Here is a 24,295-nt window from a genome sequence, read left to right on the forward strand (position 1 = left end):
TCTTCTTTGAAGGGATTGTTTTAGTGTTTTGTAGTACATCCATTCAGAGTTACGATCCTAAATAAAGCTCCATACCATGTTTGGTTTTAACGGCTTAATTTCAGGGTCATCACTAAAAAACGGAAGAGGAGAAAACCTCACAGAATATACAGAAAAAAGCAAAGTACCATTGGCTATGCTTAAGTTCCGGTTCTCCCTTTTTAATCCCATTCACCAGTTAACACAGGTTGACTCTTCATTTTCTTTGAAATCCAGCGTGTGAATTTTCATATTCCCTGATAATCAACCTGGGGCTTCTACAAACTAAACAGCACGTACCACTATCTGTGTAACAAGTGGGTTTCAAACCCACTGAAGCTCTGTAGGTGGAAGATATTTAAAAAGATTAGGAAATTCTGTTGCCAAGTTTAAACATGCAGATAGAGGTTTTTACAGGTGACAGCTTTTCTTTATTTTCAGCAACAAAATCGCCTAACAAAGGAATCCTGGCCAAACACTGTATTTCAAATATTCACTCCATATCATGTTCCTCTTGGAAACTAGTTACTTTCTGTCTTAGAACTTCTTCTTTTTCTTTCTTTGCTCTTGTCTTTGGGCATGCACGAGCTTAGTTACCCTCAGTTCAGTTCAGTCACTCAGTCGTGTCCGACTCTTTGCGACCCCATGGACTGCAGGACGCCAGGCCTCCCTGTCCATCACCAACTCCTGGAGTTTGCACAAACCCATGTCCATTGAGTCGGTGATGACATCCAACCATCTCATCCTCTGTCGTCCCCTTCTCCTCTTGCCCTCAATCTTTCCCAGCATCAGCGTCTTTTCCAAGGACTCAGTTCTTCACATCAGGTGGCCAAAGTATTGGAGTTTCAGCTTCAACATCAGTCCTTCAATGAACACTAGGACTGATCTCCTTTAGGATGGACTGGTTGGATCTCCTTGCAGTCCAAGGGACTCTCAAGAGTCTTCTCCAACACCACAGTTCAAAAGCATCAATTCTTCAGTGCTCAGCTTTCTTTATAGTCCAGCTCTCACATCCATATATGACTACTGGAAAAATCACAGCTGTGACTAGACAGAACTTTGTTGACAAAGTAATCTCTCTGCTTTTTAATATGCTGTCTAGTTTGGTCATAACTTTTCTTCCAAGGAGCAAGTGTCTTTTAATTTCATGGCAGCAGTCACCATCTGCAGTATTTTTGGAGCCCGAAAAAATAAACTCTGACACTGTTTCCACTGTTTCCCTATCTATTTGCCATGAAGTGATGGGACCGGATCCCATAATCTTTGTTATTTGTGTTGAGCTTTAAGCCAACTTTTTCACTCTCCTCTTTCACTTTCATCAAGAGGCTCTTTAGATCTTCATTTTCTGCCATAACAGTGGTGTCATCTGCATATCTGAGGTTATTGATATTTCTCTCAGCAATCTTGATTCCAGCTTGTCCTTCCTCCAGCCCAGCGTTTCTCATGATGTACTCTGCATATAAGTTAAATAAGCAGGGTGACAATATACAGCCTTGACGGACTCCTTTCCCAGTTTGGAACCAGTCCGTTGTTCCATGTCCAGTTCTAACTGTTGCTTCTTGACCTGCATACAGATTTCTCAAGAGGCAGGTCAGGTGGTCTGGTATTCCCATCTCTTGAAGAAATTTCCACAGTTTGTTGTGATCCACACAAAGGCTTTGGTGTAGTCAATAAAGCAGAAGTAGATTTTTTTTTTGAACTCCCTTGCATTTTTGATGATCTAATGGATGTTGGCAATTTGATCTCTGGTTCCTCTGCCTTTCCTAAATCCAGCCTGAACATCTGGAAGTCCCCCTATCAGGGTTCAAACCTGTGGTGCCTGCACTGGGGGCGGGGAGTCTTATCTGCTGGACTGCTAGGGAAGTCCCTAGTTACTTCTCATTCTTTATATATATTACTTTTACCTTGAGTTTTTTAAAAAAATATAGTTGTTAGGTAGTTCCCTTTCTTCACAGAGAAAGTGAATTTTTAAGGCTTGTCACTTTGTAAAAGAAAAATGGGGTATATTTGTAATTTTGATAATTTAAGCAAGCATTTTGCCAAGAGATAACACATACTGCTGAATTATACAGGAGATTTTTCCTGGTCACTCAGCATCTCCTTACAAAGCATTGCAAAGATTCCAGAGTTAGTATCCTATCATTGCTAAGCACATGTACTGGGGCCAGCAGGGGTGAGAATCCCAGCTCTGAGACCACGTGACCTTGAGAAAGCTGCCCTGTGCTTCAGTTTTCCCATCAATAAAATGGGGATGCTAATACACCCAGGGTGGTAGCGAGGGTGAATGAACTTTGTACATGTAAAGTGCAGGGAACAGTGTCTGCTACAGAGGCGGGACTGTGAACGGTGACAGGTATTCATGACAGTAGGGTGAGAGTTAGAGCTCTCTGTAATAGTAGCGAATGCTCATGCAGAACTGGCGGTTCCTGGGATTCCCTGGAAGTCCAGTGATCAGGACTCTGAGCTCTCACTGTTGGGGACCCGGGTTTGATCCCTGGTTGGAGAACTAAGGCCCCACAGGCTTCGTGGTATGACAAAAAAAAAAAAAAATTGGCGGTTCCAGTGAACTTGAGGCAGATACTCTTTTTATGTGGGAATAAACAGAAAGCAAACAAGCGTGTGCTGACGTTATCAACCCTTCTGAGCTGCATATTCTCATGCCTTCGTGCCAGTTTCTCTCTCTGGTAAAGAAGTACTGCTGCTGCTGCTAAGGCGTGTCCAACTCTGTGCGACCCCATAGACGGCAACCCACCAGGCTCCCCCGTCCCTGGGAGTCTCCAGGCAAGAACACTGGAGTGGGGTGCCATTTCCTTCTCCAATGCAGGAAAGTGAAAAGTGAAAGTGAAGTCGCTCAGTCGTGTCCGACTCTTAGCAACCCCATCGACTGCAGATTACCAGGCTCCTCCGTCCATGGGGTTTTCCAGGCAAGAGTACTGGAGTGGGGTGCCAGTGCCTTCTCTGTTAATAAGTACTAGTACTCATTTAATTAGTCAAGTAATTTCTTTTTTAAGAGAAATAAATTAAAAACACAATTCTCTCTCTGACTGTTCCCAGAGAAGAAAAAGATAGCTCATAAGAATTTGAAAAGAAGGTCCAAACTCACTTACGATGAAAGAAATACAAGTTAAAAATACATTGAAGTACTATTTTATATCCTGTCTGAACAGAAAAGATAAACACACGCACACCCCACGTTACTGGAGGGGAGTGTATGTTGTGGTCCAGCTATTCGCCCCCTGTGCACTTCTCAAACTGCGTGGGCATCGCTGGGACCTTGTTCAAAAGCAGATTCTGACTCCAGTGTTTCTCAAACTTTAATGTGCAGAAGACTGACCTGGGGATCCTGCTAGATGCAGATTCCAGGCGAGAAATGTGTAAGCGGCGTTCAGCATCACTAACTATAAGGGTGGTGGTGGTGAAGTTGCTAAGTGGTGTCAGACTCTTCAAGACCCCGTGAACTGTAACTTGCAGGGCTTCTCTGTCTATGGGATTTCCCAGGCAAGAATACTGGACTAGGTTGCCATTTCCTTCTCCAGGGGAATCTTCCTGAGACCCAGATCAAACCTGGGTCTCCTGCACTGCAGGCGGGTTCTTTACCGACTAAGCCCGATTACTGGAATGAATATCAACCACAAAGTCCTTTTTTCTTTTAACCTATCAGCTCGATAAAAATTGAGAATGCTGATAACATCTACTTTTAGCAAGAGAGCAGGGAGATTCGTCCTCTCGTGCATTGCCAGCGGGAGCGTGAGTATTTATGTCCCTCTGGAGGGCAGTTGGGCGGTGAGTCTGTAGATGCACCCTGCCAGCGGCCTGGCAGTGCTACTTCCCGGCGACGCTTCAGAGAAACGGGGGCACGCATGCCAGGGGGCAGGCCCGAGGATGTTTGTTGCAATTACCACTGTCACAGCAAGAACCCTTGGGCGACAGCCTAAATGCCAACAGTAGAGGAGTGGTTGGAGAAGGCACTGGCACCCCACTCCAGCACTCTTGCCTGGAAAATCCCATGGACGGAGGAGCCTGGAGGCTGCAGTCCATGGGGTCGCTAAGAGTCGGACACGACTGAGCGACTTCCCTTTCACTTTTCACTTTCATGCATTGGAGAAGGAAATGGCAACTCACTCCAGTGTTCTTGCCTGGAGAATCCCAGGGATGGGGGAGCCTGGTGGGCTGCCGTCTATGGGGTCGCACAGAGTCGGACACGACTGAAGCGACTTAGCAGCAGCAGTAGCAACCATCAACATAGGAAGATGGGGAAGATTCTTAGCACTAAAGAAGCCCTTCACGTGTTCCATATCAGCTTCTCCTTCCTTCAGCCACCTGCTTCCACAATCTCTAATTCTGTGCATTCTTTAAAAATAGCTTCATCACCTAAATATGTTGCTTAGTATTGCCACTCGTGGAATGGTATGACTTAACTTTCCTTCCCTTGCTCCTTTAAGCCTGTGAGATTCAACACGTCACTGCAAGCAGCTGTGGCTCATTCACTGTTGCCCTGTGAATATATTCACACTTCATCTACACCTTCATTGCTGACGGGTGGTCTCCAATTTGTAATCACGAGCAATGTCGCTACGAACATTCTTGCACTGGTTTCCTGATTCATATGTATAAGTTTCTCTATGCCCAGAATCTGCATTTCACTAATAACAAAATCCCCTGGTGAGTCTCCTGCACGGTAAGTTTGAGAAATGTAGTGTGGGAGGAATGCCTGGGTCAGAACATACGCTTATGTTAAAATTTCCTAGGAAATGCTAACTACTTCAATGTGGCCATACTAATTTATAACCCTAGCCCCAGCACATATGGGATATATAGCATATATAGCTGAGCCACTGGGCTTCCCTGGAGGCTCAGCTGGTAAAGAATCCGCCTGCAACGCAGGAGACCTGGGTTTGATCCCTGGGTTGGGAAGATCCCCTGGAGAAGGGAAAGGCTACCCACTCCAGTATTCTGGCCTGGAGAATTCCATGGACTGAATAGTCCATGGGGTCGCAAAGAGTCCAGACACAACTGAACAACTTCACTTCACTTTGTCAGAATATATAACTTTTTAAATTGAAAAAAAAAAAAAGAAGCAGCAGCTAGTTAAATAGCCACTGGTGCTAAGTTGCTTCCGTCGTGTCTGACTCCCAACTCTCTGCGACACTGTGGACCACAGGCTGCCAGGCTCCTCTGTCCGTGAGACTCTCCAGGCAAGAATACTGGAGTGGGCTGCCATGTCCTCCTCCATGATGTAGGGACTGGACCGACATCTCCGGCGTCTCCTGCCTCAGCAGATGGGTTCTTTGCCTCTAGCGCCACCCGGGCAGCCCGCAGTCACTGGGACACAGTCTTAGCTGAAAATGGAAATAACCGTGGAACAAACAGATCCTCAGCTCCTCCTCCCCTTTCCTTTCTCCTCCATCACTCCAGCCCCTCCCCTGCATGGACTAGAATTTGAAAAGATGAGCATGAAATATTGGAGGAGGGTACTGTGTAAGCAACAATGTGGATCAGGACCTTTATGGTGGAAACAGCCTCCAGTTCACTGGCTGGCCCTGCAGCTATGGAAGTTCCTGAACGCTAAAGGAATGTTTTCCCAGAATAAGCATTCTAAACTTCTAGATGTGGGGCTGGGTGTGGCAGGCCTGGACTGCTCAGTTATCTTCCGTGCTCTCGAGAAAAGTGCATTTCGGTTCCTTTGCGGTGGCACTGACGTCACCCAGCCCCGCTGTCATTTCCAGGCTCCGTGAGTGTTCCATAGATTACGTCACAATTGTGCTCATCTCACATGCTAGCAGAGTGATGCTCAAAATCCTCCAAGCCAGGCTTCAACAGTACATGAACCGTGAACTTCAGATGTTCAAGCTGGATTTAGAAAAGGCGGAGGAACCAGAGATCAAATTGCCAACATCCGCTGGATCATCAAGAAAGCAGGAGAGTTCCAGAAAAACATCTACTTCTGCTTTATTGACTACGCCAAAGCCTTTGACTGTGTGGATCACAACAAACTGTGGAAAATTTTTCAGGAGATGGGAATACCAGACCACCTGATCTGCCTTCTGAGAAACCTGTATGCCAGTCAAGAAGCAACAGTTAGAACTGGACATGGAACAACAGACTGGTTTCAAATAGGAAAAGGAGTATGTCAAGGCTGTATATTGTCACCCTGTTTATTTAACTTATTGCAGAGTAAATCATGTGAAATGCTGGGCTGGATGAAGCACAAGCTGGAATCAAGATTGCCAGGAGAAATATCAATAACCTCAGATATGCAGATGACACCACCCTTATGGCAGAAAGTGAAGATCTAAAGAGCCTCTTGATGAAAGTGAAAGAGGAGAGTGAAAAAGTTGGCTTATAAAGCTCAACATTCAGAAAACGAAGATCATAGCATCTGGTCCCATCACTTCATGGGAAATAGATGGGGAAACAGTGGAAACAGTGACAGAATTTATTTTTTCGGGCTCCCAAATCACTGTAGATGGTGACTGCAGCCATGAAATTAAAAGACACTTGCTCCTTGGAAGAAAAGCTATGACCAACCTAGATAGCATATTAAAAAGCAGAGACATTACTTTGTCAACAAGGGTCCATCTAATCAAAGCTATAGTTTTTCCAGTAGTCATGTATGGATGTGAGAGTTGGACTGTGAAGAAAGCTGAGTGCCGAAGAATTGATGGTTTTGAACTGTGGTGTTGGAAAAGACTCTTGAGAGTCCCTTGGACTGCAAGGAGATCCAACCAGTCCATCCTAAAGGAAATCAGTCCTGGGTGTTCACTGGAAGGATGGATGCTGAAGCTGAAACTCCAGTACTTTGGCCACCTGATGCGAAGAGCTGACTCATTTGAAAAGACCCTGATGCTGGGAAAGACTGAAGGTGGGAGGAGAAGGGGACGACAGAGGATGAGATGGTTGGATGGCATCACTGACTCGATGGACATGAGTCAGTCCATGAGCAAGCTCTGGGAGTTGATGATGGACAGGGAGGTATGGCGGGCTGCACTCCATGGGGTCACAAAGAGTCGGACACGACTGAGCGACTGAACTGAACTGATCTTATGGCACAGTCTCCCTGACTCTGACATATTCTGCTAGCACTTGTTCTAGAACCATTCATTTGTTTAACAAAAATTCATTTGATTCCATCTGAGTGTGAGGTGCTGTGTCGGCCTCTAGGAATGCCACAGTAAGCCTTTAAGGAAGTCACAGAGTAGGCAAGAGGAAAAATAAGTAAACGGTTCCATACAGTAGGATAAAGACTCACACAGTGGCCAGGCGAAGCGTCACGCAGGAGGCAGACTCATAACCCCAGAGGTGTAGGAAGAGCAGGTCTCAGGCAGACCGAGAAATGAGGCCAAGAGGAAGCAGACTGTGCAGAGATCAGCCACGGCACTTGCAAGAAACCCGGCTGGCTGGAGGCGGGCGGAACGCTGGAGCAGGAGGTGGGTAGGGAGGAGACGCGAAGGCTTTGATGGCAACAGGGTGTAGTGAAACCAGCTCCTGTTTCTTCTTCCCCTCTCCCTATTGAACATGGACATTTCCAGAGCAGGTCCGAGGCCTGGTCTGGGAAGGTTACCTAAGCTCCCTCACCTGAGAGGCATCAGTAGCGGTGGCAGTGATGGCTGCGATGGTGTCAGTGAAGAGTGATCACAGAGGCTCGCTGCGTGAGCATCTGTGAACACATCTCACATGCATTATCTCACCCGAGTCCAGCTCTTCAGAGATGTGTGATTTTGAATAAGTCTCTTAACCTCCTCTCTTGAGAGTCCCTTGGACTGCAAGGAGATCCAACCAGTCCATCCTAAAGGAGATCAGCCCTGGGTGTTCATTGAACGGACTGACGCTGAAGCTGAAACTCCAATACTTTGGCCACCTGATGCAAAGAGCTGACTCGTTCGAAAAGACTCTGATGCTGGGAAAGATTAAGGGCAGGAGGAGAATGGGATGACAGAGGGTGAGATGGCTGGATGGCATCACTGACTCCATGGACTTGAGTTTGAGTAAACTCCGGGAGTTGGTGATGGACAGGGAGGCCTGGCGTGCTGCAGTTCATGGAGTCACAAAGAGTCAGACACGACTGAGCGACTGAACTGAACTGAACCTCCTCAAGCCTCAGTTTCCTCATCTGTAAAATGAGGATGATAATTCTCCCTAACTCGAATGGTTTTTCTGAGTATTAAAAGGGAAATATATGTAAAGGGGTCGACAGTAAAGAATCAAGTATATTAGGTATTATTTTTATTTTTATTGACAGCCATCTACCTACTACTCTTACACTATAATAACTTTAAAAACTACTTTAAAATGCGATAAATACTTTAAATAAGATATTTTAAATAAAATACTTTAAAATACAAATTATAATCTATTGATTTTATTGAGTATCTACAAAGTGCCTGATTGGCTTGCCTTGGGTCATATACCCACCCTTTGGCCCAGGGGTTGGCAAGCTATGGTCTATGGACCAAATCTGGCCCATTTGCGTGTTTCTGTAAATCAGGTTTTATTAACATGGCTCCACTCACTTACATATTTATCTATGGCTGATTCCTGAGTAATTCAAAGGGTAAAGAACCCTCTGCAATGTGAGAGACCTGGGTTCGATCCCTGGGTCGGGAAGATCCCTGGAGGAGGGCATGGCAACCCATTCCAGTATTCTTGCCTGGAGAATCCCACAGACAAAGGAGCCTGGCGGGCTACAGTTCATGGGGTCGCACAGAGTCGGACACGACTGAGCGACTTTCACTTCACATGGCTGCTCTTGTGCTAGAACCACAGAACTGATGAGCTGCAGTAGAGATGATGAATATTTACCGTCAATTATTTCTGTTGAAACCAGCAACTCTTTCTGTTGCCTTATAGGATAAACTCGCTAACCTTTGCTATTGGACTGATAGCTTTGACCAAGGTCACAGGGCACTGTGTTTGGCCAGGCATGGAATGCATGCCCTCCCCTCATGAAGGCCGGCCCTCACACACTGGAACCCGTTAAGCTCTCAGAAGGAAGGAGAATTCCCCTGGTGATGGTAGGGGCATCTTTTTGTTTAAAGGAAACAAGGTTTGCACTATTAGACCGAAAACATCCGAGCTGGCTTTTTAGTTAAGTGCAAGGGCTGAGTCTAAGCAATGACGTGTACATTGATACGGCCCCAAATTCTGCCCAACGGGCGTCCTCAGTACAGACCATGACCACAGATCCCATCAGAGCTTCTCTCTTTGGGAGTGAATCAATTAGAGTTCACTGATTACAAGCAACAGAAACTGCTGGCCAACTGCAGGAGATCAGGGATTGACTGGCAGCATGAGGGGGCTGAGAGCACAGCTTGGGCGACAGGGAGATGGGCCAGAACGAGGGACCGGATGAGGCTCGTCCACTCGGGATGCTGCAGGGGTGTCTGCGGTGCTGAAGCTGGAAACGCCTAAGCTGGGCCCCGCTGCTCCCATAAGCTGCTGCCATCGCGCTCTGCTGAAACCTCTGCGGAAATGCTGCTCTTCGGAGTGAGCTCTCAGACCTCCTCTGGTTTGCACTGGCCTTCCCAGGTGGTGTGAGTGGTAAAGAGCCCGCTTGCCGGTGCAGAAGACAAGAGACGTGGGTTCGATCCCTGGCTTGGGAAGATCCCCTGGAGAAGGGAAAGGCTACCCACTCCAGTATTCTTTCTTGGAGAATGCCATGGACTGTATGGTCCATGGGGCTGCAAAGAGTTGGACACGACTGAGTGCTTTTCACATGTGTTAGGTACCTAATGTATATTACTCTTTTTGTTTTTCGTTTTAAATTGAAGTATGGCTGCTTTATAATATTATGTGAGTCTCAGGTATACAGTATAGTGATTCAGTATTTTTGTAGATTATATTCCATTATAGGTTATTATAAGATAATGGATATGGCTATACCGTTTATCCTTGTTGCTTACCTGTTTTACATATAGTATGTGTATCTGTTAAATCCCATATTCCTAATTTGTCCCCTCTCCCTTTCTTTTTCCCTTTGCTAATTTTCTGTATCTTAACATGCGTTATTCTATTTAACATGTATTATTTTATTTAACTCTTCTTTACAGTACTATAAGGCAGGCATGGTTATTACCTCACGTTATACAGAAGACGAAACTGAGGTTCAGAGAGGTTACGTCACTTGTCTGGGTCATTTTCATTCTCTGGGATAATACGGAGCTGGGATTATAACCCACATTGATCTGACTCCAGAGCCTTTCTTCCTAACCACTGCCATCCATATTCCACTTCTCCATGGGCCTGCTGTACAACCCAGGCTTGTGAGGGCTTTGAATGATATCCACGTGTTCGTCATAGACCCAGCTCTAACAAACTGCTTCATAGAACCTGCTTTTTTTTTTTTTAACCCCTAGTGGCTCAGATGGTAAAGAATCCACCTGCAACACGGAGACCTGGGTTCGATCCCTGGGTTGGGAAGATCTCCTGGAGGAGGAAATGGCAGCCCACTCCAGTATTCTTGCCTGGAGAATTCCATGGACAGAGGAGCCTGGCGAGCCACAGTCCCTAGCATCGCAGAGTCGGACACGACTGAAGTGACTTAGCACGCACACATGCTGTCTACACTGGATTAGGTGGAAAGAAGCTCTGTAAAGATGATTGCCAACTTACTAACTTGCAAGAACTTTTAATACTGAAAAATTTTTAAGTTCTCATGGATCCTTCAACATAAAAATCTTTCAAATTAACCTGAACTCTGCTGATCTTTCTGAAGACACATAGTAACTTAGAGTCAGGTAGAAATGAATGGAATCCTCTTTGAGAAAAGGTGTAAACTCTCTTAAAAGCTGAAGCATCTCCAGAACTTTGTCCCTCTTATATATCTTCTGGAATGTTCTGAGTCTCAGAGCCAGCAGGGAAAATGCTACTTCGAACCAAAGATGCCACAGGGAGACCAACAGGTCTTGGGCAGACCGAGTGGGGCGTCCTGTGGGCAGGTTTCCTTCCCTTTCTGAAAAAAGGGAACAGACCAAAAATTAAAAAAAAAAAGGAAAAGGAGGTAAGATGTGAAAAAGAGACCAGCTGGATTTGCATTCACAGTTTATAAGGACAAACACTTTTTTCATCATACTTGTGTTGAAAGTGATTTTAAAGTGGTATTGTAGGGAAAACGTTGTTTTACTTGTTCAGGTAAATGCTAACACAGGATACGGCAATTCAGTAGACAATCGTAAATTGAGGACGTTCACAAATCGCCTCCTGTGTTGGCTTTTGCTGTGTCACAACCTCAAAATCTCCATGGCTTTAGACCACAAATCTTCATGTTCTTTTTCCCGGATCTGGGAATCATTGCGGCTCTGTCAGCTTGGGTTCAGGTCAACTCCATGTAGCTGCTCGCTTTTCCCTGGGTCTTTATCTACACAGGGCATGTTCTTCTCATGACAGGTCACGTGAGAGGGACAGGATGAGCCAAACTGCACAGGAACAGTGAGAAAACCCCTCTTCCCATCAGCTTCATTGGCCAGAGCAAATCACACAGCTTTGCCCAGAGTCAACAGGGCCAGGTAGCCACTCTACCCACTGTGATACTGATGGGCGATGGTGGGTAAGTCCCAGGGAGGGGGTGCCGGGTTGGAAATAGGAATCTAATCCACTATGCCTACTAACATTGGAAGTAGGAATACAGTCACATGGCGAAGAATAAACAGATAAAGATGATACATTTATACGAAGAGTACATTTATCTCTAAAGCATTAGGTCAAAACTCAAACTCCATCAGCTCTGTGGCATGTGACTTGTTATTTTTCTTGGAAAACGGACCCGTGGGATATGAAACTCTGACCTTTGCCTTATGTTGCTGTCTTTCATTGCTAGGGCAAAGCATTAGGCGTTATTTTGCAGCTTCTGGGCTTGGCCTTCCATTGGAATGGGTGCTAAGGGCATATTGGAAGCTACTTAGACCTGCTCTCCCATCCTACCCAGGCCGGATGATGGACTACACGGACTCTTTATATACCTGATATAAATGTGGTATTGCTTCTCTAGAAATAAACAACTCTCCCAGGAGCTAACATTCCCTGAGGAGCACCATTTACTTCCTTACTCTTTTGGCTTTTTCCTTTTGGAAGAATGCTAGCAGGCTTATATTTTACTCTCTTAGATCAAACACAGAATAATATGAAACCCCAAACTGAAGTATTTTGGTGTGTGTGAGAAGCTCAGAGCAAAGATTCTACCTTTGAATTTCCCAAACTATAGCTGTAAACCAACATGCAACAGAACACATCTGTCACTCACAACTGGGGGTGGGTGTGGCAGGCACACCAGCAATGGCTTCCCAGTCCCACTTAATATTCCAGGGAGGTCCAGGGCTGGGTGGGAGTAGAGAAGAATCCCAGATTTACCAGACTGGATGAAGGTCGTGACTGGAGAAAACACGCTGATTCGAACGGGGGTAGGTGATCTGAGTGATGACTGTTGGTTGAAACATGACAAGGGAATTTGCTGTGTGACCTTGGGTGGGTTTCTTACCTTTTCTGAGCCTTTGATTCTTCAGTATTTCCCATGTTGTCTGGGTCAGAAAAATAGCAGTGCTATTTCTAAACCAGTCTCAGACCCCCTCACAGGTGCACTGTATTAGTATTTCCAAAGCTGGGCTGTGGCTGTGGGCCTTTTTAACAAGTTTTCCAGGTGATTCTCACACCAGGCAAGTTGGGAAACATCTGTTTCTGCACAATATGGGTAATAATTGTGCCTCCCTTGTGGGCTGTTAGGAGGATGAGATAACTGCGTTCAGCATTTAGCACGTGTTGGACAGAGGAACCTGGCGGGCTACAGTCCACGGGGTTGCAAAGAGTCGGACATGACTGAAGTGACTTAGCATGCATGCATGGCATATCCTGAGTCAATAAATGTTAGCTTTTTATTACTGAAAATCATTATTGCTATTTAATAAAAATGTTATGTACCTACTATGTGCAGGTGTACTGGGGCAAGGGTTGGCAAACTATGGCCCAACACACCTGTTTTTGTGTGGTCTGTGAGTCAAGAATGGCTTTCACATTTTTTAAAAAATGGTTGGAAAAAAAAAACAAAAGAAAAATAATAGTTTGTGACACTTGAAAACTATATGAAATTCAGATGTCAATGTCGATAAATAAAGTTTTATCGGAACACAGCTATGCCCTCTCCTTCACTACCGTCTCTTGTTTACAGAAGTTTGCTAAGCCCTGCTCCATAGCAAGGGCCTTAAGTGGGGGTTCTTGTGTTTGGGGAATATAGAAAGATTTCTCAAGAAGTGTATGGGCATGACTGAGGAAATCAGTTCTCAGATCCTCCACTTCTAAGGGTACGTTTCCCTAAAACTGATAAGAACACACCCAGAAGGTGACTGATGGTGCCGAGGTTGAGAGTAAGTGCTCCACTGGGAAGGAAATCTCAGGTGGGTTTCAGTTCTTTGCTTTTAACAAAATTGACCCAATTAATTATGATTGATTGTTGTATGATTTTCTGGCATTTGACTCAGAAGGAATTTAAATAATTGAGAAGCATTGCTGAAACAATACACTTTCTATGTCCACATCCTTACTTATGTGACTGAGACTTCTCAGGGTTCATTTACATCAATAAAAAAGAAAACTGAGAATATAACTGCAAGTGATCTGTACCTCATTCTAGCAGCTGATAAAAACTTTTAAGTAATGTTCATCACAGATATATAAGCTGATTAAAAACTAGGCCTATCAGTAAATTTAAAAAATTTTAATTATCAAAACATGTTTACAACATAACAACAAAAAGTTGTTTCTAATGATAATTTGATGTAAAGAAATGTTTAAAGCTTGGAGCCCTATGGTCAAAGGGAAAAAAAATGTGTTTCAATTTGTAGAACCATAATTTTATTGCTGAGTATTTGGATGAAATGATTAGTTTCAGATCTGGAAGTTTCAGAGACTGGTTCTTTCAACCTGATTGGCTGAGATGAGAGACCTCCCAACTTTTTCCCCCATCAACACTGCCATTCTATCTCAGTTTTGCCGGTCACTGGATCAGATCAGTATCAAACTTTTCCTCTCCATGAGAACAGATTTAAAAGATGACTTAAAAGAACCCTCTGTCCAAAGGCATTATTCCTCTGCCAGGACAAAAGAAATACCAACCTATGTGACCTTTCTGAGGAATATACTCAAGAGATTAATGGAATAAGGATAAAAATCAGAGTAAAGATATGAAATACAGGAAAAAGAGTACAAGACACTATGGTGAATAATGGATGTTGTAACTTTGATTATACCTCAGTGGATGATGGTAACTTGGGAATTATAAGAGACATTCTGCAGGGTAACATTTAACAAAAGCCTGGAGGTAATCTGGAAACTATCTCAGCAAAACCCAGGATCTGGGGAGGGGGTCCTAGAAAGAGATGTGGTCCGACAGTCTCCTCTTAGGAGGACGCAGATTCTTAATGAAAGGTTGGTGCCTGGTTAATATTTATATTTGATATAGCAGTAGGGGAAGCAATTTAAGAATAATCACTAAAGTTTAGAAAGAAACTATTAGCAGAATGGAGACATATTTAAGAACTATTGAGAACAAAACGAAAAGCTAGAAAGGGAAAAGAAGAAAATCACAAAGTTTAATAAGTAGTAAATATTAAATAAGACAGAAATGAATAATACTAAGTATATGTTACTATGATAAATGCAAACAGTTTGAATTCTCCAACCAAAGACGAAGAGATGCTATTAAAGAAAGATATTAGACCACAGAGTGGGCAAAGATAAACTGAGCAAATATAATAAAATATAAAATAAGTCTTAGAATATTGTCACAAAATGAAGTATAATTTAAATGGAAAGATCAGACATAACAGATAAATTGTAAAACTGACAAAGAACACATCACAGCCACAGAATTATATGCATCAAACATGTGACAAAATACAATAAAACATAGTAACACAAGCAAAGCTCAATAAAAAACACAATGATAGTGAAAGGCTTAAAAATACTCATTTCAAAGTTTACCAAATAGACAAAAACTAAGAGGGATTCAGAAAATCTGAGTAACAAAATCAACATGCTTAATTCATAGATCTCCATCATACATTTACAAAAACTGGTCATGTGCACGGCCATAAAGAAAACTAATAAATTACCAAAAGCACATATTTTACAGGTCATATTCCCAGATCAAAACATTAATATCAAAAATCAAAATTAGTTTCACAAATTGTACTTACTTAAAAAAATAAGAAATAAACCTCTTGGGTTTTATCCCCCTGACCCACCAAACCAACCAACCCACCCTGAAACTGGAATAACAAAGAATCTAGAAAATTTTGAAAAGACACTTCATATAAAAATCTGTAGAGATATGGATGTCAAGAAGATTTCTGAAAGACTTGGAAATAGGCAAAAAAGATTACTGGCTGGTCCTGAGAGATCGCAGCCCTGGGTTCCCTAATTCTATAGGGGTCAATGCCTGTCAGTGTTTTTGAGATATTTTACAACTTTGTGAGTTACAGAAACATACGATAATGCAAAAACATGTAAGAATGCAAAGACTTTGTAGACGCCCTGTAGACGCTGACCAATTTGCATCTGTCTGTGAACTCACTTCAGTATTCCTGATTGCCTTTTTAAGTGTTCATTGACTTCTCCTTGGAACCTGTTGTAACATCTTACTGATTCCTTCATTACTTAATGAATTAAATAAAATTGCTAATGCCTGTTCACTTTATATTTGTATGACAGTCATGATTTTAAAACTTCGAAAAAAATGGTCTTTTTTTTTGAAAAAAAAAAAAAAAAAGATCTTTAAGTCATACTGGAAAATATATAGGTTTAAATGCTTTTACTATTAAAGGCTGAAAATAAGGCTGACCTTAATACAGGAAATTAGACTAATAAAATAAACTGAAAGAAAACCAGGGGAAAGAATTAATAAAGACAACACTGAAATAAAGATAAATGCTGAACTGAATAAAATGGAGGAGGAGGAGAGAAAGAACAAAAAAAAGCAAAAGATTTCCTTTTACATAAACAACAAGATAAACTCTTGGCAGACTCCCCAAGGAGAGAATGGAAAATACCAAAAACAAACAAACAAACAAAACAGAACCCAAAAGCCCATCAATGGCAACAAAGCCAGACCAAAAGTCAAACAAAAATCCCCAAAACCTTTCACCAAACCCCACAAACAAAAAAGCAAAAAAGGCAATCAGAAAGCTGTCAGACCCAAAAAATACTGGGTTCTAAACAATTTTAAGAGACTAAGTGGAATTACATACTACAGATTTGAAAATTTAGAGTGAAATGAATTTTTTTTTTCCCTTTTGCAAAGTCTGTAGTACTAAAATATATCAGGATCCAAACAGAACATTAATTACAGAAAAAAATTGGAAAGTTTCACAGGAATGTACAATGAAAAAGGGACAGACATGGGGTTCATGTCCCAGGTGCCCAACAACCCAAGGAGAAAAATGAGAGAGTGTGAGTTTAAAGTTCATAGGTAAGAAAAATGCAAATAATCAGAAGCCTGTGCGGAGGCATCAGGGAGACGCAGATCAAAGCACAAGCTCAGGGAATGCAGAGTCCTGATTACCATTTTCACAGGTCAGATCACTAAACCTCAAAAGATCAGTAACACCCGAGGTTGGTGATGGATGGGGCTCATATCCCAGTGAGACTATCATTTTGAAAAAGCCATCTGAATCTACACAAGTGCAAACTACAGAAACTCACTGACACTCACTCTGAGAAATCTAACCTACAGAAAGAAAATAAAGCACAGATGAATACAAGGAATTATGCAGGACATTTACTGTGGCAGTTCCTAACGGCAAACAAAGCCCCAAACGACCTGAATATCCACAAATACGGAGGTGGGTGTTTATAACATGGTAATTCATACTCTAGCTTTTGCTTAAAAAAAGTTAGGCGTTGCTGTCCTGACACACAGTACTGTTATAAGTGGGATCGTGAGAGCAGATAGAAGGAAACGTACACAGCATGACACCATAAAGATAAGGAGAGACCTTTACTGGGGCTCAGACAGTAAAGAATCTCAAGATCTGGGTTCAATTCCTGGGTCGGGAAGATCCCCTGGAGTAGGGAATGGCAACCCCCTGCAGTATTCTTGCCTGGAGAATCCCATGGACAGAGGAGCCTGGTGGGCTACAGTCCATGGGGTCACAAAGAGTCGGACACGACTGAGTGCCTAACGCTTTCATTTTTCACATCAGAGAGAAATGTAGATAGTGTCATACTACAAAAATAAGGACAAACCTTTCCTAGTTATCTTTTGAGTTGGTATGAACACGGAGAACTCACTTACCTTGGGTGGGGCAAGAACAGGCTGGAGATTATGGTCTTGGTGTTTGTTCAGCTCTCTATATAGTTTATCATGAAGAACAAGTCTTCCCGTTGTAGTTTGTTAAAAAAAATCCAAATATGCACGTGTGTATATGCACATGCGTGTATGTGCCTTATTTGTATAAATGGAGAGCCGCAGCTTTGTGGAGTTATGATGGTATAAAGACAAGTACAGTGTATAAAAAGAAACCAGAGTGCTCAGTTCAACTGCAGCTCTGCAACCGGAGCAGGAAACACACGAGCTCAGAAAACAGAGATGAGAAGAAAGTACAGCAAAATGGTCACAATGTTTACATCTGGGTAGTCAGAATCGTGTCTTTGAATTTTTCTTAATATATATGCAGACGGCCCCCAATTTATACGATGGCTCAACTTACAGTTTTTTAACTTTTCGATGGTACAAAAGCAGTATGCATTCAATGGAACCGCACTTTGAATCTCGCTCTTTTCCCGGCTAGCACTCTGCAGTCTGACCATCTCTCCCGGAGGCTGGGCAGTGGCAGTGACTCAGCCATGGGATCCCGAAGACGAACAAGTGATCTACAGCCATTCTGTACCCCTACAATCCATGACTGTCAGTTTCTGCAGTCAATACATTACATGAGATATTCCATATCCTGCTACATATGGGCTTTGTACTAACCCAGCTGGCGGCTAATGAAATGTTCCGAGCGTGTTGAAGGTGAAGCTAGGCTATGTTTGTAGATTAGCTGCATTAAGTGAAATTTTGACTTCTTGACATTTTCAACTTCGCAATATTTTCAACTTAACGATGGCTTCATCAGGACATAACCCGTTTATATGTCGGAGGAAGAGTTGTAACATGGTTCCCATATTTTCTATCTTGACTATATAACATTTATAAGCAGGAAAAATATCATTTAAAAGTTGAAACAAGGGGCATACTGGGAAAAAAAGAAACATGTAGAACATAGGTTCGTGAGAGTTTCCCAGGTAGAATTTAGTGGCTGAATATTTTCTCAAAGAGCTGCAAGCAATAATCCTAAAGTGATAACTCAAATACTAACAGAGTAAACTGCAAGGTTTTTTTGATTTCTTATCAAACCACAGTTAATGATGCATTATTACCATTGCTGATATGAACATAAATTCTGGCAAAGAAGATATATGAATTATCAAGACTGTGTTCAAATAGAAGGGATCAAAAATAAAAGACAAAACCCAGCTCGAACTCTGTGTGTCTTATGGAAAGCTGGCTTTCTAACAGGCAACCCCCAAGGTTTTCAGCATCTCCATTTTGCATAGTTTCTTAGTTTGTTATTACAAAAAAAGGGGGGATAATATCTTTATATAAAAGTGAGTTGATATGCATGAGAATTTTAATAAATTCCTGCGTTGGGGAAATTAAAGTGTTGATGACCCTGGTAAAAACGTATCTAAAGTGTTCTCTCATTTTAAACATGCTTCTCTCACAAGCGTAACCTCCCCTCCTGACCAATCCTTGCTGATGCTCTGTGCCAGCATGTTTCATTCATTTAGGGTTTATTAAGAGCCCATCCTGAGTTGAAGATAATGCTAGAAGCTGGAAATCAGAGATGAAGACCCTAATTCAGATCTTTGACAATGAACATGTTATTTGCTCAGTTGTGTCCCACTCTTGGCGATCCCATCAACTATGTAGTCCTCGAGGCTCCTTTGTCTATGAAATTCTTCAGGCAAGAATACTGGCGTGGGTAGCCATTCCCTTCTTCAGGGGATCTTCCCGATCCAGGGATCCATCTCGGGTCTCCCTCATTGCGGGTGGATTCTTTACCATCTGAGCCCCCAGGGAAGCCTCAGGTCTTCAAAGTACGGGAAACTTGAGACTACTCTCTGGCGCCACCTACTGATCACACAGCATTTTAATTCAAAACAGTAAAATTTGAATTTCCTCTCTGTACAGCCCACACTTTGGAAAAACATAGATGCTTTTCCAATCTCGCTTGTTTGATCCCTGGGACTGCATGTATGTTAATATCTAACACAACAGTATCCTAGAAAATTGTCCTAAAGGCTAATAGGAACTTGCATTATATTAGCATCTGAACAGAAATGTCAGGTTCGTCACTCTGAAGTTTTAAAATTAAAACGATAGTTGGGTCACTTTAGGCACCACACATATTTGACTGTGAAGAAGGCAAGACGTTTACATACTAATCATGAGAGAGGGCTAAGAATCTTTGCTTCTTCAAGTTCTCAATTATATAACACCCCCCCCCCCCATAACCCAAATCATACGGTGACTCTAAAGAATCATTAACATTTGTTATGCTTGAATCATGTATCAACTTATTAGGAAACCTATTCCTCCCGCCCCCCCCCCCCCCCCCACCATTTGCACTAAACTGTTTTAAGTCAAATATCCATGTAACATTATGTAGAAAATGGTCCTTCATGCCAACAGATTTGTATCCATGTATTAAAACACGATTACCCCAAACACGGGGGATTTCAGAATGGAAGCTTACAAAAGGCTGAGAAGTACCATCTACTACACAAATTTAATGAGATGGAAAAATCCTTTATTAGAGTTGGGAAATCAAGTTGGAAGCAAACAAATGTATTCACTACTCATTTCATTCCAACCCCTAAATGGGATCATGTCGGTATCACTGGAGACTCTACAGCAGTTACCATATGGTGATTCAGAGGTCTCAAAATCATCACAGTGTAAAAAAATTACAGTGAGCAGTATAAAATTGCAATTTATTATGGGGGCGAGGCGTTTTTCACAGCAGCCCTTGAAAACAGTAAAGGCAAACCTCTCACAGAATTCTGACTTCTTTTTTCTGTCAGTCCTTTCCCCCCTTCCTTTGTTTTATAAGCACTAGTCTGGGATGGAATCCGCGGGACAGAGCAGGGCTGGGTGGGCACCTCCTTGGACGATGGAGTAAGTCTGCTTGGGGAGCTCTTGCTGGGACGTGGAGAATATGGGCGGCGCCGTGGTGGCCACTGCGATGCTCTGGCCTCCGTCGCTGACCACGGTCACTTCGGCGGCCCCTTCCTGAATCAGGGCGTTCAGGCCTTCGAAGTCAGTGCACGTGATGCCCGAGCTGGTGATGAAAGTCTGGTTGCCAGAGCCTTCCTGGGGGCCGCCCGGGGTGGTGGGGAGGAGGGTCTGGTGCAGAGCGGCGCCCTCCGTCTGGTCGTGGGTGGTCAGCAGGACAGCCGGCTGGGGCAGCGCCGCGGCCTCGCTGGGGCAGCCCGAGGGCGGAGGGGGCGCGATCAGGTTGACCTGGCGGAGGATCTGCAGCCGGCTGTTGCCCCGCAGCTCCTCGGGGTTCGGCGCCACCAACGTCGGCTGCACGATGTTCACGGCGGCCGCCGCCGCCTGGACGATGGTGCTGGCCTGGGGCACTTGGTGGCCGACGATGATTTTGACCCTGCCCTCGCCGAACTGGGGCGCCGCGGTGGGCGGGAGGGGCACCTGCAGGTGCCCCACGGCCAGGGGCGCGGCGGGCGGCTTGCCGGCGTCCACCCGGAGCTGCAGGACCGTCCCGTCGGCGCCCTTGCCGTCGCCGTACTCTCTGTGCTGCCGCTTGTGGCTGCGGAGCGAGTCCTCGCGCATGAACGAGGCGTCGCAGCGGTCGCAGTGGAAGGTCTTCTTGGCGTCCAGCTTGGCCGCCTGGCGGCCGCTCGACCGACCCGCCTCTCTCCGCTCCGCCGCCTCGCTCTTGAGCGCGTCGCCGTGGAACTTCTTCACGTGCTTGGCCAGGTTGCTGGGCTGCTTGGTGTCGAAGCTGCAGTGACTGCACTTGAAGGGCCTGTCGGGGCAGTGCACGCGGCTGTGCACGCGCAGGGCGGCCGCGCTGGAACACGAGTAGCTGCACTCGGGGCACTTCTCGGGGTGCTCGGCCTGGTGCAGCCGGCTGTGCTTGCGGAGCGTGGCCTTGCTGTCCCCCAGGAAGTCGCAGTGCGGACACTTGAAGCTGTCCCCGCTGTGCTTGATGCGGATGTGCGACTTGAGGTTCCCCTTCATGGTGCAGCGGACACTGCAGAACTCGCACTTGAAAGGCTTCTCCCCCGAGTGCACGCGCATGTGCCTTTTCAAGTCCGAGCTGATTTTGAACTTGGCGCTACAGAGCCAGCACTGGAAGGGGGCGTCCCCTGTCAACACAAGGTGAGTTTCGATAAGAACAAGCAGGCAACAACCACAGCGGATCCCCCCGAAGCACACACCAGAAACCCGCTCAAACCGAGGCCGGCGGGTGGAGACCTTCTAACTGCGGCTCCTAGCAGCCCCTGGGAGGGAAAAAAAAAAAAAAAAAAAAAAGAGGGGTCCGGGGCTTCTTTCCTTTCCCCAAACTTTCCCACCACCACCATCATAATACCCGGAAGGAAAATGGAGCCTGAAAATCAAGCTGCTTAATCGTCCCCCGTAAAATAAGATTTGTGAATATGCTCAGTGTATCCTTTAAAACAATCAGGCTAGCTCTGCTACGGAACCATTCACAGTTGTATAATTTTGCATAATCCGTTGATTTTGATTGAGTTACGTGTTGTAATAGATTCAAGGGTACATTTTCAAATCAGTCAGCTCCGTGCTCACTCATCAGAATACTCTTTTTACAGTGATTGAGACGCCCCGCTTATACTTCGTGTAGATTTTTATCATTAAAGATGTGTTTATTGCGTGCAACTTATTTATCCCACATCGCCAGCTGCGTTCTTTACTCTTGGAGTTACAAAATCCAGCTGCTTGATTTTTTTTTTTTTTTTAAGATTCATGTTCGGTGAAAGATGAACAGGAAAAGCGAAACTGCAAACATCTGAAAGGACATGGATATTCCAAATTTATTTCCTCAGTGAATGCCAAGTCCCAATCGTCTGATAACTGAAGCAAATTGGAGAGCCCACCCATTGCAATGCTGTTTGAGCAAGAGAAATAGTAGCTAAGAGTCTTCGGTGGCTTCTGGGAAGGCAGGTGCCCTGCTGAGCATTCCACAAGAATGGTCTCATTTGAAGATCCCGACATTCCTATGAGGTGGGTACCACTGTCAATATTATTCTCAGTACTATTTATGAATGAGAAGACTGAGGCCTAGAGGGGCTACATCACTGGTTCACAATCACTGGGTAGTACATGGCAGAGCTCGGATTCCAACCCAGGCTGATTCCAAAGCTGGTATTTTAGGTGCTGGGTGATTATCTGTACATATGACCAGGCTTTCTTACCATAAACTTAAAAGAGTGGGTTTGTGTTCCAGTTTTTTGGTACAAGACCTATATCATCATCGTGGAGATGTTCGATAAATGCAATTAACAATGGCAGGGAGCAGATTAAATAAGCTTTGAGAAAATGAAGACGCTCCAAACCAAACAACGCTTTGCATGACTAAAATGCCACTAAGGTCATTCACACGAAACTCTCGAACAAGGAATGGTAAGCTATACAGACTATGGGACAAATCTGGCCCACAGTTCATTTCTGTAAATAAAGTTTTATTGTAACACAGTCACGTGCATCTGATAATGTGTTGTTGATGATGGCTTTCATGCCGCCACAGCAGAGATGAGTAACTGTGACAGACGCTGTATGGTCCGCAAAGCCTACAGTATTACCTATCTGGCCCTTTATGGAAAAGTTAGCTCGGTGGTAGAGAGTCCGCCTGCCAAGGCAGGAGATGCTGGTTCGATCCCTGGTCTGGGAGATCTCACGTGCCTTGGAGCAACTAGGCCTGTGTGCTGTGACTGCCGAGCCTGGGCTCCAGAGCCGGGGAGCCTCGACTGCTGAGCCCTCGTGCCCTCAGCCCGTGCCCCCCACTGGGAGGCGCCACGAAATGGCAGCCAGCAGCCCAACTGTGGGGCAGTCCCCACTCACTGCGCCGGGGGAAGGCCCACGCGCAGCAACAAAGACCCGGCACAGCCATAAGTAAATGTATAAAACCATCAAAACGAAAAAGAAAGTTTGCTGACTTCTGCCTTAGAATGCTGCTCGTAACCTTTTTCATGCCATGGGACCCCCTTTTGGCAGTGAAATCCGTGGACCCTTTCTCAGGACAATGTTTAAAGGCACAAGGTAAACTAAAATAAAAATCAATAGGAAGACAAGAGAAACTAGTTGTACTGGAAGTTATTAAAAATCGAAAGAAAAAAGTCTGTGATTTGGCGATGTGTGTGCTTTATTAGTGCATGAAGTGACAAGCTGCAGAGGCGGGTCTGCTGCTGCTGCTGCTAAGTCACTTCAGTCGTGTCCGTCCCCCACAGACGGCCTCCTACCAGGCTCCTCTGGGACTACAATACTTTCTAAATAGAGAAGAAAGTAAACTATACTTTGATCGATCAAAAATACTTGCTATAAAAAGATCTGTGACTTCTATTGACAAGGTCACACATACTGTAATCAGACTGGATGCCTGTTTTCATAACTGAAGGACACATCATGCTCCAGTAAGATCAGTGAGAACGAAGATGTGATTTTTTCCCTCATCCAAGTTCATGGGCCTCCTAAATTCTACTCATGATCTCGGGGTGGAGGTGTCTGTGAATTCAGAGGAGAACTGTTGCTTCAGAATGTTCTACTAGGCATTCCAATTACATCACTGCCCCAATTAGTGACCATCTGTTTGCCTTTTTTTTTTTTTAAAGCAACCAGCAAAGGTCAAACCTGGAAAAACCAGGTAACCAAATCTCAGAGCTGAGTTGCAGAGCTTAACAGCACTTTCTGACATGAAAGCAGAGGGTTTAAATCTCTTCGTCATCATCTTTTTCCTTTTTTAAAAAACTTTTATATCTTCTTTTTCCTTTTAAAGTAAAAGTGAAAGTTGCTCAGTCATGTCCGATTCTTTGCGACCCCGTGGACTGAAGCCTGCCAGGCTCCTCTGTTCATGGAATTCTCCAGGCAAGAATACTGGAGTGGGTAGCTATGCCCTCCTCCAGGGGATCTTCCTGATCCAGGGATAGAATCCGGTCTCCTGCATTGCAGGCGGATTCTTTACGAGCTGAGCTACCAGGGAAATCCTTT

At 44.3% G+C, this 24,295-nt stretch overlaps 1 protein-coding gene across 3 annotated transcripts in view; it reads right to left on the reverse strand.

Moving 5' to 3' along the window:
- ZFP64 (ZFP64 zinc finger protein) overlaps window positions 1-24,295 on the reverse strand; it is a 74,025-nt gene that overhangs the window by 23,325 nt on the left and 26,405 nt on the right. For 2 of the 3 annotated variants that reach the window (XM_052650635.1, XM_052650634.1), the window contains exon 6: window positions 19,940-21,438. The exons of the other annotated variant lie outside the window; for it this stretch is intronic. In XM_052650635.1, the coding sequence (XP_052506595.1) occupies window positions 20,159-21,438 (1,280 nt within the window). In that variant the 3' untranslated portion in view covers window positions 19,940-20,158. Of the gene's footprint in view, window positions 1-19,939; window positions 21,439-24,295 lie in introns of those variants that run through there. 3 annotated transcript variants of the gene reach the window in all.

The sequence above is a fragment of the Budorcas taxicolor genome, chromosome 13, assembly GCF_023091745.1.
Source record: "Budorcas taxicolor isolate Tak-1 chromosome 13, Takin1.1, whole genome shotgun sequence".
Taxonomy (NCBI): domain Eukaryota; kingdom Metazoa; phylum Chordata; class Mammalia; order Artiodactyla; family Bovidae; genus Budorcas; species Budorcas taxicolor.